General features: G+C 51.3%; 1 protein-coding gene across 10 annotated transcripts in view; it reads right to left on the bottom strand.

Moving 5' to 3' along the window:
• COMMD7 (COMM domain containing 7) overlaps positions 1-15029 on the bottom strand; it is a 95073-nt gene that overhangs the window by 21811 nt on the left and 58233 nt on the right. The window contains exon 9 of one of the 10 annotated variants that reach the window (XM_063633828.1): positions 4820-4970. The exons of the other annotated variants lie outside the window; for them this stretch is intronic. Coding sequence (XP_063489898.1) covers positions 4957-4970 — 14 coding nt within the window. The 3' untranslated portion in view covers positions 4820-4956. Of the gene's footprint in view, positions 1-4819; positions 4971-15029 lie in introns of those variants that run through there. 10 annotated transcript variants of the gene reach the window in all.

Raw genomic sequence — 15029 nt, 5'->3', positions numbered from 1 at the left:
TTAGTTCATCCATTTCACAGACCAGTAACATTTCCAAAGAAACTCCGGGGAACCTGCAAAGGACTGAAAGTTGTTATTCTGCCAAGGAAGGCCCTTAGAACCAAACGACAAATGGCTCTGGAAAAACTGGATATCCACATGCGAAAGAATGAAACTGGACCCTTTCCTTACACAATACACAAAAATCAACTCAAAATGGATTGGAGACTTACACTTAAGACCTGAAACTATAAAATTTACAGGAGAAAATATAGGGGAAAAGTTTCATAGCACTGGCCTTAGTAATAATTTCTTGAATATGGCACCAAAAGCACAGGCAAGAAAAGCAAAAATAGAAAAGAGGGACTACATCAACCTAAAAAGTTTCTGCCCAGCAAAGGAAACAAGAGTGAAAGGCAATCTACTGAATGGGAGAAAATATTTGCAAACCGTATATGTAATAAGAAGTTAATATCCGGCCGGGCACGGTGGCTCACGCCTGTAATCCCAGCATTTTGGGAGGCTGAGGAGGGTGGATTCACGAGGTCAGATCGAGACCATCCTGGCCAATGTGCTGAAACCTCGTCTCTACTAAAAAATACAAAAATTAGCTGGGCGTGGTGGCCTGTAATTCCGTAATCCCTGCTACTCAGGAGACTGAGGCAGGAGAATTGCTTGAACGTGGGAGTCGGAGGTTGCAGTGAGCCGAGATTGTGCCACTGCACTCCACTGCACTCCATTGGGTAACAATAATGAAACTGCATCCCAAAAAATAAACAAATAGGCCAGGCTCGGTGGCTCATGCCTGTAATCCCAGCACTTTGGGAGGCTGAGGCGGGCAGATCACCTGAGGTTGGGTGTTCAAGACCAGCTTGGCCAACATGGTGAAACCCCGTCTCTACTAAATAATACAAAAATTAGCCAGGTGTGGTGGCAGGCACCTGTAATCTCAGCTACTTGGGAGGCTGAGGCAGGGAGAATTGCTTGAACCCCGGAGGCGGAGGTTGCAGTGGGCTGAGATCATGCCACTGCACTCCAGCCTGGGTAACAGAGCAAGACTCCATCTCAAAAAATATATAAAAATAAATAAAAAATAAACAAATAAAAATATGCCGGGTGCGGTGGTTCACACCCGTAATCCCAGCACTTTGGGAAGCCGAGGAGGGCGGATCACGAGGTCAGAATTCAAGACCAGCCTCAAAAAAAAAAAGAAACCCTCTCTCTACTAAAAATATGAGAATTAGCTGAGTGTGGTGGCGGGCACCTGTAATCCAGATACTCAGGAGGCTGAGGCAGGAGAATCATTTGAACCCGGGAGGCAGAGGTTGCAGTGAGCCGAGATCTCAACATTGCATTCCAGCCTGGGCGAGACTCCGTCTCAAAAAATAAAAATAAAATAAAAATAAAAATAAAAAATAGGCAAAGGACTTGAATAGGCATCCCTCCAAAGATGGCATGCAAATGGTCAACAAGAACATGAAAAAGTGCTCAACCTCACTGATCATCAGAGAAATGCAAATCAAAACCACAATGAGCCATCAACTTACACCTGTTAGGACTGCCATTATTTAAAAAAAAAAAAAAAAGACAACAGTGTTGGCAAGGATGTGGAGAAGTTGAACCCTTGTGCATGGTTAGTGGGAATGTTAAATGGTGCAGCTGCTACAGAAAACAGTATGGAGGTTTCTCAAAAAATTAAAAATAGAACTACCATATGATCCAGGAATCCCAATTGCAGGTATTTTTCCAAAAGAGTTGAAATCAGGATCTCCAAGAGATATGTGAACTCCCATATTGATTGCATCATTATTCACAATAGCCAAGAGGTAGAAACAACCTAAAGGTCCATCCACAGATGAATGGATAAACAACATATGGTGTGTACACACAATGGAATATTATTTAGCTATCAAAATAAAGAAAGCCTGTCATGTGCTGCCACATGGATGAACTTTGATGACTTTATGCTAAATGAAACAAACCAGTCATAGAAGGACAAATAATGCATGATTCCATTTATATGAGGAATCCAAAGTAGAAACAAAGTAGAAGAAAAAAAATAAAGACAAAATAAATTTTAAGTAGAAAAAAGAAAGGGAAAAAAAATAGTAGAATGAGCCGGGTGCAGTGGCTCAAGCCTATAATCCCAGCACTTTGGGAGGCCGAGGTAGGCGAATCACCTGAGGTTGGGAGTTCGAGGCCAGCCTGACCAACATGGAGAAACCCTGTCTCTACTAAAAATACAAAATTAGCCGAGCGTGGTGGCGCATGCCTGTAATCCCAGCTACTTGGGAGGCTGAGGCAGGAGAATTGCTTGAACCCGGGAGTTGGAGGTTAAGGTGAGCCGAGATCGTGCCATTGCACTCCAGCCTGGGCAACAAGAGCAAAACTCTGTCTCCAAAAAAAAAAAAAAAAAAAAAAAAGTAGAATGGGGATTGCCAGGGGCTGAGGGGGAGTGGGGAATGGAGAGTTGCTGTTCAATGGGTATAGAGTTTCAGTCACACAGATAAAAATGTCCGGAGGTCTTCTGCACAACATTGTGGTTATAGTTATAGTTAACAATACTGTAGTGTGCACTTAAAAATTTAAGAGGAGCCGGGGCAGTGGCTCACACCTGTAATCCCAGCACTCTGGGAGGCCAAGGCGGGCGGATCACAAGGTCAGGAGTTTGAGACCAGCCTGACCAACACAGTGAAACCCCGTCTCTACTAAAAATACAAAAAATTAGCTGGGAGTGGTGGTGGGCGCCCAGTAGCTATTACAGTAGCTAGCTGTAATCCCAGCTACTCAGGAGGCTGAGGCAGGAGAATCGCTTGAACCTGGCAGGTGGAGGTTGCAGTGAACCAAGATCCCACACCACACCAGCCTGGGCGACAATGCGAGACTGTCTCAAAAAAATAAAATAAAATAAAATATATATACACACACACATAATGTATATTACATATATATTATACACACATACATATATATGTATTAGCTGGGTGTGGTGGCGCATGCCTGTAGTCCTAGCTACTCAAGAGGCTGAGGCAGGAGGACTGCTTGAGCCTGGAAGTTCAAAGTTACAATGAGCTATGATTGCATCATTACACTTCAGTCTGGGTGACAGAGCGAGACACTATCTCAAAAAAAAAAAAAAAAAGTACTTCTTCAATTTAAATAGCTTAGTTTTGTGGGAAAAACCATGAACCACAGTGTGCCTGTCTCTATTTCTTGCTCTTGTTCCCTTTTATTCCCTCCCGAATTTCTCACCACACCAGGCCTTTGTGTTCTGGGACTCTTCCTCCCCTGCCTCCCCCCACTCCCTCCCCTGCCTCCCCCCACTCCCTCCCCTGCCTCCCCCAAGCCCACAGCATTTCACACAGTTCCAGAAAAGTGCTTCTCTCCCTGACTGCCGCCTGGCCCTGCTGTCTTCCCACAGGGCTGTGGGCTCCGGCAGCAGAGGCCTTTTCCTACTCCCTGTGCCCCTGCATCTAAACAGACCTAGCGCAGGAGAGGGGCCTGGTGAAGATGGCTGGTAGGAAGGCACTAGACTTCTGGCTTTGAGAGCCAGAAGGCCTCAGGCAGTGAAGAATATGGGACCGGCAGGATCTAGGGGCTGAAATGAGTGGCCATAAAAAAAGCCCCCTCAAGCCCCAAGACTCCTTGGTAGTAAGGGCTGGGCATCTCTCTGTGTCCCACCTCACATCCTGGGGCGGGTGAGGAGAGGAAGTGGGGAGGTGCGGGTGGGGGTGGAAACAAGCGACAAGCCCGCCCTCCTGAGGAGCCCCAGGGCTTGGACAAACGGCAGGAAGAGGCTGAGCTGGGCCCCTGGAGCCACAGAGACAGGAGGGAGTGAAGAGGCCCTGCGGCTACCGTGGGGACAGTCCAGCAGCCTCCTCCTGCTCCCCTCAAGACTGGCCGGAGGTGTCTCAGCCCCCGTAGCCAACCACAGAGAGAGCACAGGGCGGAAGTGTCTGGCACCTCAGCCATAGCTGCCGGAGAAGGGCTCAACGGCCACACGGTCCCCACATTCGGGGAGCCTCACCGCAGCCCCGCGGGCACAGAGACCCAGGTGTAGCTCCAAGGGACACATGAGGCACAGGGAGGCTAGGACAGCAGCTTCAAAACCACACACTGGTCTTTCTGCTGGCTTTTTTGGTCACCATCCCCTGCTTAAAACCCCAGGGTCACCCCACACTTTCACCACAGAGACAGGCTGCATTCCACCCACCTGCAGGCTCCTCTGCCCGGCATTCATCTGTGCCACTTGCCCCTGGTCATTTGGCTCTGATTGCAATGACACGTTTGTCTGGGAGACTCTTCAAGGGCACATAAAACATATGTCTTTGCTCACTGTGGTGTCTCCGACGCTAAGCAGAGAGCCCGCCAGGGTAGCCACTCAGAGCTGAGTGGTGGTGTAATGAGTGAAAAGGCTGCAGCTGGAAGGGCTGGGAGGCGGGGGGCAGAGTGGGGGCAGCCAAGGGTTTGGGGGATCAGACAGGCTTGGGAAGAAAAGCCGGCTCAGACCCACTGGCTATGTGACCTGGCCCTGCAGGTCCACCTGTAAATGGGTCTAACCCCGCCCACCTCAATGGTCTGTGAGAGCTGAGCAGGGGAGACACTGTTCAGAAAAGACTGGGTCCCTGAAACTGTTGTTGTTTAATCCAGCCATTTTTTTTTAAGTTTGTTTAAGAGACGGAGGTCTCCCTATGTTTCCCAGGCTGGTCTCGAACTCCTGAGCTCAAGCAATCCTCCCACCCTGGCCTCCCAAAGTGCTGGGATTACAGGCGTGAGCCACCGTGAGCTCGGCCCCAGCTCTTTCATTTATGGACAGGACACTTCAGGGGAGGGATCCACCCAGTCTTATCTTGGTGTTTAATATTTAAATGCATCAAAAAGGGGGTGCAAATTGGTGCAAACGTTTTTGGAAAGAGACTTTGATGTAATCCGCCTAAAAGTAAAATGCTCATGTTCAGCAACTCAGCCCTTCAGCTTCTAGGAATTTTGTTCTGCAGGAAAAAAAAAAAAAAAAAAAAAGCTGTATTTGTATTATTAAGATTGCTACTGGGTGGCAGGGGGAGGAAAGTATTCAGTATTTTCAGAACCACCCACCAGGAGGCGCTTTTGCGTCAGGGGCCCAATCAGGTTAGCCCAGAGCACCTGGATTTAAGTGGCAAAAACAAATGACAATCTCTAGCCCAATGTTTCGAAGAACATTCCAGTCTTTTACTTCATCTCACCCTCAAAACTTTTTTTTTTTTTTTTGAGACAGTCTCACTCTGTCGCCATGGCTGGAGTGCAGTGGTGCAATCACAGCTCACTGCAGCGTCGACCTCCCAGGCTCAAGCAATCCTCCCACCTCAGCCTCCTAGGTAGCTGGGACTAGGTGCACATCACCATGCCTAGCTAATTTTTGTATTTTTTTTTTTTTTTTTTTTTTGTAGAGATAGAGATCTTGCCATGTTGCCTAGGCTGGTCTTGAACTCCTGGGCTCAAGCGATCCTCCTGTCTCAGCCTCCCAGTGCTGGGATTACAGGAGTGAGCCACTGCACCTGGCCATGACCAAAACTTTTATTAGAGACAATATCTACTTGCTTGGTGCCCTCTCTGCCCTTCCTCCTAAAGAATCCCCCTTCAAAAGGAAAAAAAGGCCATTCCAATTTGAGAGAGACTTGGGGGTCCAGAGTAAACTAAGTTAAATGAAATCAAACCTGGACCATGGGCTTCAGGTGTGTTATTAAGCCCCTCCCTCCTGTCCTGCTACCTCCTTGGCTCTGCCCTTTCGCTTACGTCCATGTCTCTAAACCCAGCCGTTCTTCTTTCTCCCTTGGGTCTCTGTGTGTTCTGTCTGCCTCAGGTGTCCTTCCACACACTACCCACCCGCCTAGGCAATACTCCTTCTGAGTTCCTGGGCAAACCACCCAGTTCTCCTCCTGAACCCTCCCCCAAAAGGCTCCCTGCACGTTCCATCTCATGAGGGCCAGGCTATGCCCAGGTGAGGACACTCATCACCTCCACTTTTCCCATCACACTGGTGTATGGAGCGCCCACCCCACCTGGGATGCAGAGGGATGCTCCTTGCCAGGCAGTGCCTCTCCCTGGGCCTCAGTTCCCCAGTCTAGGGGACCCCCACACCTCTCACAGCTTGGGCATGCTCTACTTTACCCCATGTCGGCAGTTCTCATTAAGCAAGTCTTTAAAGGAGGAAAAAATAATAAAAAAGAATCTTCCTTTGTTCTGGCCTCCGGTCTGTTTACAATGACAGTGCATGAGGAACTGGGTTCTGAGCTAAAACAAACAAAATGCCTCCATTTTGGAGGGGGTAAGGTCTAGAGGGGAAAGGGGGAGATAGGAAAGAACCTGTGGTGGCCTATCCTCTCCCCGTGACAGGAAGGCCTTTGAACAACACAATTCTGATTGTGCTGTTGCTACCTCATTTCAAATCCTTCTGCCTGCCCCACCCTCCAGAAGCAGCGCCTGGCATGGTAGGCAAAGCCCCATTAGCTCTGGCCTGCACGACTGGCGCTCCAGCTTTGGCCGTCCTCCCGCAGCCCTGGGATCCCTGAGCCTAGAATACACCACGCCCATCCCCCCACCTTCCCCACCAGCCTAATTCCCCTTCCGCTGGCAAGACTCAGGTTGGGGGTCAATCTTCAAGAAGCCTCCCTGCCCAACCCACTGAGGCAGGTGGCTTCAGGGTCAGGGCTCCAGGTTTCTCCCACGCCCACCCCACTACACACACACACACACACACACACACACACACACACAGCCACCTGGGAGTTCCAGGGAGCACAGCTGTGAGGGCAGCAAGGACCACGACAATGCTGACCACAATAGTGGCTCCAGGAAGGGCCTGTTCTTGTTCTGGGCGGGAGGCCCAAGGCAGTGGTGCTCCCTGGCAGCCTCCGGAAGCCCAGGGGAAGCCAGTTTCTATGTGGGATTCCCTGACTCTGGCCCATGGCTTAGGAACACATTGTGTCCCTCCCCTCCTAGGGCACTGAGTCCCAGCTGTGGGGTCATCTGAGTCCCACAGCACACGTGCTCATTTGTTCATTCATTAGTTCATTCATTCATTCAACAAATATTTATTCAGTGCCAGCCTTTGGGCCAAGAAGAGAAAGCCACTAAAAAGGGCAACAGATAAATACACGTTGCACATGATGTCAAGTGTCATAAGGCATGATGGGGTGTGAGAGGATGCAGAGCCAGGTGGCCAGGGAAGGCCTCCTGGAGGTGATGCTTGAGCTGAGACGTGACTAATGAGGAGGAGTTAGCCTGGGAGGCCACTGGAGGCTGCAGCAGCAGAGGGAGTGCAGGCACTGAGAGGCTGGCCAGATACGAGGCAAGAGGAGAAACAGAGGCTGGATCATGCAAGACTGTACGACAGGTGGGGAAACTGAGGCATGGAAACAGGTGACTCACACATGGCCCTGCAACTAGTTAGATGCTTGCTTCCTAAGTGCCACCCACCCCAGGAACCAGGCCTTCCCATCTGAGCATGGGATGCCTGCACTGCTCTTCTTCGCAGTGGAACAAAGGAACCCATTTTTTTTGTTGGTTTTGAGACGAAATTTTGCTCTTGTCGCCCAGACTGGAGTGCAATGGCATAATCTTGGCTGACTGCAACTTCCGCCTCCTTGGGTTCAAGTGATTTTCCTACCTCAGCCTCCCGAGTAGCTGGGATTTACAGGTGCCCACCATCATGCCCAGCTAATTTTTTGTATTTTTAGTAGAGATGGGGTTTCACCTTGTTGGCCAGGCTTGTCTTGAACTCCTGATCTCAGGTGATCCACCTGCCTTGGCCTCCCAAAGTGCTTGGATTACAGGTATAAGCCACCGCGCCTGGCCTCAAATGGTTCTTAATCACCTGGTGTCTGGCATGTGTCCACCTGGGGTTACCCAGGGCAGAGACTGCATCATCTCCGTCTCAGAGGCCCAGGGCCTGGTGTATTGTGTTTAATAAACGCTTGCTTTATTGGATCTTGGTATCTCCAGGATGTAGGCCCCAATGCTGCCCTTGACCACATGGCTCCCTGAGTGTTAACTGAACCAGCATGGTTGGTCTTGCAGCACGTGAATCTCATTCAGGCCCATTGCGTCTTCTGGCCCTCACTGCTAAGAGTCCATGCACGGTGGCTCACGCTTGTAATCCCAGCACTTTGGGAGGCCGAGGCGGGCGGATCACGAGGTCAGGAGTTCGAGACCACAGTGATAACCCCGTCTCTACTAAAAATACAAAAAAATTAGCCGGGCGTGGTGGCGGGCGCCTGTAGTCCCAGCTACTTGGAGAGGCTGAGGCAGGAGAATGGCGTGAACCCGGGAGGCGGAGCTTGCAGTGAGCCGAGATTGCGCCACTGCACTCCAGCCTGAGCGACAGAGCGAGACTCCGTCTCAAAAAAAAAAAAAAAAAAAAAAAAAAGAGTCCGTGCAGAAATGTGAAGTCTCAGCAGTGCTGACAGCACTGTGTGCCCCCAAAGAGCCCTGACTCTTAGCTCCCCACATTTGTTTCACCTCTGATTTGTACCCCTCTAGCTCAAACCTCAATGGTGGAAGCTTGACATCGCCTTTGGCAATTCAGAGGCTATTACTTGTCAGCTCTATCTACTTTGTCAGTGCCTGGGAGAAGCAAACCCCACCTCATAAGCATGTATCAAGCAATCACTTATCAAGCACCTCCTAGGTTCGGGATCTTTTAGAAAGCCCCACTTGGGGAGATGCGATGGGGAATGGCTCTGGGCCTCCCTATAGGCCAGTTTATCAGCTCTCACAGAGGAGCACAAACCACCGGCTCAGGATGTGCAGGTGCGAATGAAAGAGGAAGGGCGTGGTTGGCAGCCCCTCTTTCCCTGGGCAGTCTGAGTCACATTCCGCCTCTCTCAGTGTTACAGGGTTTGTGAAATGACCACAGCTCCCCACTCTTCTGAGGAGAAACCGGAGGTAGAGGAGAAAGCACAGCGTAGTGCAGGGGGAGGAGCCCTGCCTCCCCTCCACACCCTTCTAAGACTGTTAACATGTCCTTCCAGCAATGTCAGCCGGTGTCAGCCATGGGGTGCATCAGAATTCTGGAAGCCCAGAATTCCAGGAATTCACCATCCAGACGGTGAGACAGATGCATAGAGAAGTGCAGTGCAGGCTGGGTGTGGTGGCTAACACCTGTAATCCCAGCACTTTGAGAGGCTGAGGTGGGAGGATCACTTGAGCCCAGAAGTTCGAGGCCAGCCTGGGCAACAGTCTCAATAGTGAGACTGTCTCTATTAAAAAAAAAAAAAGAGAGAGAAATGGCTGGGCGCGGTGGCTCATGCCTGTAATCCCAGCACTTTGGGAGGCTGAGGCAGGCAGACCACCTGAAGTCAGGAGTTCAAGACCAACCTGGCCAACATGGTGAAACCCCATCTCTACTAAAAATATAAAAATTAGCAGGGCGTGGTGGCACGTGCCTGTAATTCCAGCTACTCAGGAGGCTGAGGCATGAGAATTGCTTGAACCTGGGAGGCAGAGGTTGCAGTGAGCCGAGATGGCGCCATTGTACTCCAGCCTGGGCAACAAGAGTGAAACTCGGTCTCAAAAAAAATAAATAGAAGTGGCCAGGCGCGGTGGCTCAAGCCTATAATCCCAGCACTTTGAGAGGTCAAGGTGGGCGGATCCCCTGAGGTCAGGGGTTCAAGACCAGCCTGGCCAACATGGTGAAACCCTGTCTCTACTAAAAATACAAAAATTAGCCAGGCATGGTGGCAGGTGCCTGTAATCCCAGCTACTCAGGAGGCTGAGGCAGGAGAATCACTTGAACCCAGGAGGCAGAGGTTGCAGTGAGCCAAGATCACACCACTGCATCTACAGCCTGGGGAATAGAAAAAGATTCTGTGTACAAAAAAACAAAAAACAAACAACAAAAAAAAGTGCAGTGCAGGCATCCAGTGCTCAGATGGGAAGGCCTGTCAGGGCACTGTGTCGGGGACAGAGATGGTTGCCTCCATCCTGGGACAGTGTCCAACATAGTGCAAGAAATGGGCTGGGTGAGGCATAATGCCAGCGATGACAGCAACCACCCCCAGCGGTGCTGGCTGTCGTTGACTGTGGCTCACTGTGGGTGCCAAACACACATGCTTTGCTGCATTTACTCCTCCAGCCCCGGAGTTGCCACTGCTTCCATTTCAGAGATGGGGAAACCATGGCAGGGAGACTTGCCCATGGGCCCCCAGGCAGTAAGAGTAGGGCTGGAGGGAGGAAACTGGCAGGCTGGTTCCAGAGACCTCCCTCTTAGGTATCACTGAGAGGGGCTTCCAGGCTCTTCTGTGTGGTTGAACTTGCTGATCTGTTCAAACTGCTGTCATATGAGGACATTCAACCTTATTTTCAGCATCACCAGCCACCTTGCTGCTCCTTCCCGCTCTGGGCTAGTAGGGTGAGAGCTCTTCTCAGAGGCAAAGACCAGGATGCAGGAGCAGGCATGGCTTGGCCTGCAGACAAGACTGGTAGGAGGAGGAGACCTGGACCCAGTTGCTCTAAATCTAGCAAAAAGATCTTCTAGGCCCTCCAGAGGCTACCTCCTCCCCTCAGCTCCCACTGCCTGCAGCCGCCTGCAAATTGCTTAGAAGTGTTGATAATTATAGCAGGCCCAATCTCATCAACACCTGAGAGGGAGGAAACTGGAAGGTCCTCCTTCCGTAAGCTTATCCCAGAGCCCACTAACATCCATCGTCTCCCCTGATCCCCTAGGATGGAGGCAAGAGGTGGGACATGGTCCCTGTTCTCTTGAGCAGGCTAGTGACTTGCCCAAGGTCATGCAGACCCTTCCAGGGAATACTGGGATTAGGGCTCAGCTTTTCCTGCTCAGCTCAGCACCCACCGATAACCAGTAGCACTTTTCCTTTTCTGAGCTGAGCAAGCCTCAGAGGGCGAGTGAAAGAGGAGCCACTGGAAGGTGCTCTGGCAGGTCAGATTGCCCACGCATGCCAGTGTCCAGCCCCCTGGAGAACTCTGGGCCTTGGTGAGGTCATTTCAGAAGGAAAGAATGTTGGCACTAACAGGGATCTCAAAAGCACCCAGTGTAGGCCAGGTGCGTTAGCTCATGCCTGTAATCCCAGCACTTTGGGAGACTGAGGTCAGGAGTTCAAGACCAGCCTGGCCAACATGTTGAAACCCTGTCTCTACTAAAAATGAAAAAAATCAGCCTTAGGCATGGTGGCACGCGCCTGCAATCCCAGCTACTCCAGAGGCTGAGGCAGGAGAATTGCTTGAAAACGGGAGGCAGAGGTTGCACTGAGTCAAGATGGCGCCACTGCACTCCAGTCTGGGTGACAGAGGGGACTGTGTCTCAAAAACAAAAACAAACCAAAAAAAGCACCCAATGTAAGCCTTTCGTGCTACAGATGGGGTCATAGAGGAGCAGAGGATGAACAGAGTCTGCCCAAGATTGTTAGCAGGTTAGACCCAAGCCCCTGACTCCCCATCCCCTACTTCTCTTCTGGTGCCTGACAACAGAGTAGTTTCCTACACATTCACCTGCTTCATAGGCTTTGCCTCCAGGAGCCAGGGAAGTGGACAGAATGGCTTTGGGGCTGGGCAGACTTGGTTTGGAGCCGCATGCCCCTACTTGGTTGCTGTGTAACTTTGGGCAAATGAGTTTCCCTCTCTGGGCCTGTTTCCTAATCTGTAAAATGGGGAAAATAATAACTGCTTCTTAATGTAAGAATTCAATGAACTAAGGTGTCCACAGGATAGAGAGCTCTGTAAAGGCCCCAGGCAGGCAAGGGACTGAAGACAGGCATTCCTGAAGGCTAAAAGGTTGTCAGACATTCCACAAATCCCCCTCCCTCTTTCCCTCTCTGATGCCAAATACACCCAAGCTCAGAGACACATCTTCTGCCTGGGCTTTGAGACAGGCCTGAAAACCCTCCCACGCTGGCCACAAGCACAGAAGAGCTTCTCTCTGGAATGATTGCTCTGACCTGGAGGAGATGACAGAGCCAGCACTAGGAATCTCTGGGGAGAGCGCTCCAGGAGCTGGTGCATGGGTGGAAAGGTGGAATCCCTCCCCACTGCTGCCACCCCCAACACTGCCCACCCCAGGAGCCTCCTGGCTTCCAGGGGTGGCTGCAGAGACCTGCTGGGTGGAGGGGTTTTCTCAGGGAGCCTTCACCCGCTCCCACATCTGCTGAAGGCAGTGCAGGCAGTGGAGCTGCAACCGGCTGACAGCAGGCTGGAGAGGGGAGCAGGAGAAAGGGAGCGAAAAGGGGGAGGGGAGACTGGGTGGGTTGTACTCCCTTCCCCACGGCCCACCCCGACAAGCTAAGAAAAGCTCTGAGGGGAGAAAAGTTGCCAAGATGCACAGTTGCCCTCCCCTCTGTGGGAGGCCCTTCCTTCCCCAGAGCCAGCTGCCCCAGGCAGATTAGCATTGGGCTCCGGAAAAGCAGGCCTGCACCAGCCCATGGGAGGCCACCGGCTGAGTCAGCTCCTCTACCTGGCAGGAAATCATTCATAAAAATGACACCTGCCCAGAGCCCAGCGCCCAGCCTCACCAGCCAGTCTCCAGCCACATAGCCACACTGCCTCCTGCCGCCTCCCTCCCACCTCCTCCCAGCCACTGTACAGGGCAGACCTCTTTCTCTTTCTCTTTCTCCTGGGAAGAAGAATAATGAGACTGATGTGAAATAAGGCCAGCTCGGTATTTACGGTATTTACGGGTCGGCTGCCCTGGGGACAATAGCAGCGTCAAGAAGAGCAACCACTTCACTCAGTGATGAACAAACATCTGCGACTCAGCTTCCAGAGGTTCTCACTGTCCCAGCCACGTGCGTGACGGACACTCTTTACATTCAGTTTCTGTGTGGATGGCCAGAGGCTCCTTAGACACACGGCTAGACACAGATAACTGGGCCAGTCCTCCCACAAAGGGGGTCCATAGAGCAGCGGTGACTTACACAGGTCACACATGAGGTCAAACGTTAAGTCCATGTCAGGACAGGCGCGGTGGCTCATGCCTGTAATCCCAGCACTTTGGGAGGCTGAGGCAGGCGGATCATGAGGTCAGGAGATCGACACTTTCCTGGCTAACACGGTGAAAACCCGTCTCTACCAAAAATACAAAAAATTAGCCGGGTGTGATGGCATGTGCCTATAACCCCAGCTACTCGGGAGGCTGAGGCAGGAGAATCGCTTGGACCCGGGAGGCAGAGGTTGCAGTGAGCCCGAGATTGTGCCACTGCACTCCAGCCTGGGCGACAGAGTGAGACTCTGTCTCAAAAAAAAAAAAAAAAACTTTAAGTCCATGTCCCCAAAATGTAGACGACATTCCATTTTGTTCTTTTTTTCAGAGACAGGGTCTTGCTCTGTCACCCAGGCTGGAGTGCAGCGGCGCCATCACAGCTCACTGCAGCCTCAACCTCCTGGGCTCAAGTGATCCTCCCACCTCAGCCTCCCGAGTAGCTGGGGTTACAGGAATCAGTCACCACACCTGGCCCATATTGTCATTCTTACTTCCCTTCGTTCAAACCCTGATGCACTCTCTTATCTGGGAGATAAAATGCAGGCTGCTCTCCTGCTGAAGATGTTACATCCTAATCACAGCCCTGCATGTCTGGGCCTGTGACCTCGGCCCTCATATCGCTCCCCATTGATCTCCTTCACCAGCCGCTCTGGCCTTCTCATTTCTCAAACTCACAAAACATGCTGTCACCTCAGGGCCTTTGCACGTGCCTTCCCTTCTGTCTTCCATCATTACATGTCAGGCTCCTCTGCACCCTGCAGGACTAGGTCAACTGTCAGCTCCTCAGAGACCTTCCCTGACCACTTTAAGAATCTGCCTCCCGGGCCGGGCGCAGTGGCTCAAGCCTGTAATCCCAGCACTTTGGGAGGCCGAGGCGGGCAGATCACGAGGTCAGGAGATCGAGACCATCCTGGCTAACACGGTGAAACACCATCTCTACTAAAAATACAAAAAAATAGCCGGGCGTGTTGGCGGGCGCCTGTAGTCCCAGCTATTCGGGAGGCTGAGGCAGGAGAATGGTGTGAACCCGGGAGGCGGAGCTTGCAATGAGCCGAGATCGCGCCACTGCACTCCAGCCTGGGGGACAGAGCAAGACTCCATCTCAAAAAAAAAAAAAGAATCTGCCTCCCCCTGGCCGGGTGCGGTGGCTCACGCCTGTAATCCCAGTACTTTGGGAGGCCAAGGTGGGTGGATCACGAGGTCAGGAGTTTGAAGCCAACCTGGCCAATATGGTGAAACCCCGTCTGTACTAAAAAATACAAAAATTAGCCAGGCGTGGTGGCACATGCCTGTAGTCCCCACTACTCAGGAGGCTGAGGCAGGAGAGTCACTTGAACCCGGGAGACACAGGTTGCAATGAGCTGAGATCGCACCACTGCATTCCAGCCTAGGCCACAGAGTGAGACTTCATCTCAAAAAAAAAAAAAAAAAAAAAAAAAGAATCCACCTCCCGCAACACACACACACACATTATTCCCTATCCCTGCATCCTTCATGAAGACAGCTCCCATCCTAACTCATAGAACAAGTTCATTATGGACTTCTTTGCCCAGCTACTGTCTGTCTCCCCAGGCAGAGTCAACCCACAAGGTTGATTTTGCTCACCCTGGTGTTCCCAAGGCCTGGTACAAGGTAGATCCTCAGAAAATATTTGTTAAATGAATAATTAAATGACTTCTCACTGTAAGCAATCGGCAACACTCAGGCTAGCACTCAAGCACCTCTATCCTCTGACCATAGCACAAAGTTAACCAGTTACACGATCAGCACACCTCTTCTTCATTTGTTCCTTCTTACGATGCTCAGTAGAGAGAGGCTCAGAAGAGCACTGCAGGGTGAGGCTGGAGCTAGGAGTTTGCAGTACAGGTGCAGGGCTGCTCCACCCACCACACAGGTGAACTCCCAGAGGGCAGGGGCCTGTTGATGGTGGATGGGAACATTCAGTAAGACATTCCATAAACTGCTGCCCTTTTTTTTTTTTTTTTGAGACAGAGTCTTACTCTGTTGCCCAAGCTGGAGTGCCGTGGCGTGATCTCAGCTCACTACAGCCTCTGCCTCCCAGGTTCCAGTGATTCTCCTG

This window comes from Symphalangus syndactylus, chromosome 24 (genome assembly GCF_028878055.3).
Source record: "Symphalangus syndactylus isolate Jambi chromosome 24, NHGRI_mSymSyn1-v2.1_pri, whole genome shotgun sequence".
In the NCBI taxonomy this organism is placed as follows: domain Eukaryota; kingdom Metazoa; phylum Chordata; class Mammalia; order Primates; family Hylobatidae; genus Symphalangus; species Symphalangus syndactylus.
Note: the sequence above shows the minus strand (reverse complement) of the source record. Positions and strands in the feature narration are given on the sequence as shown.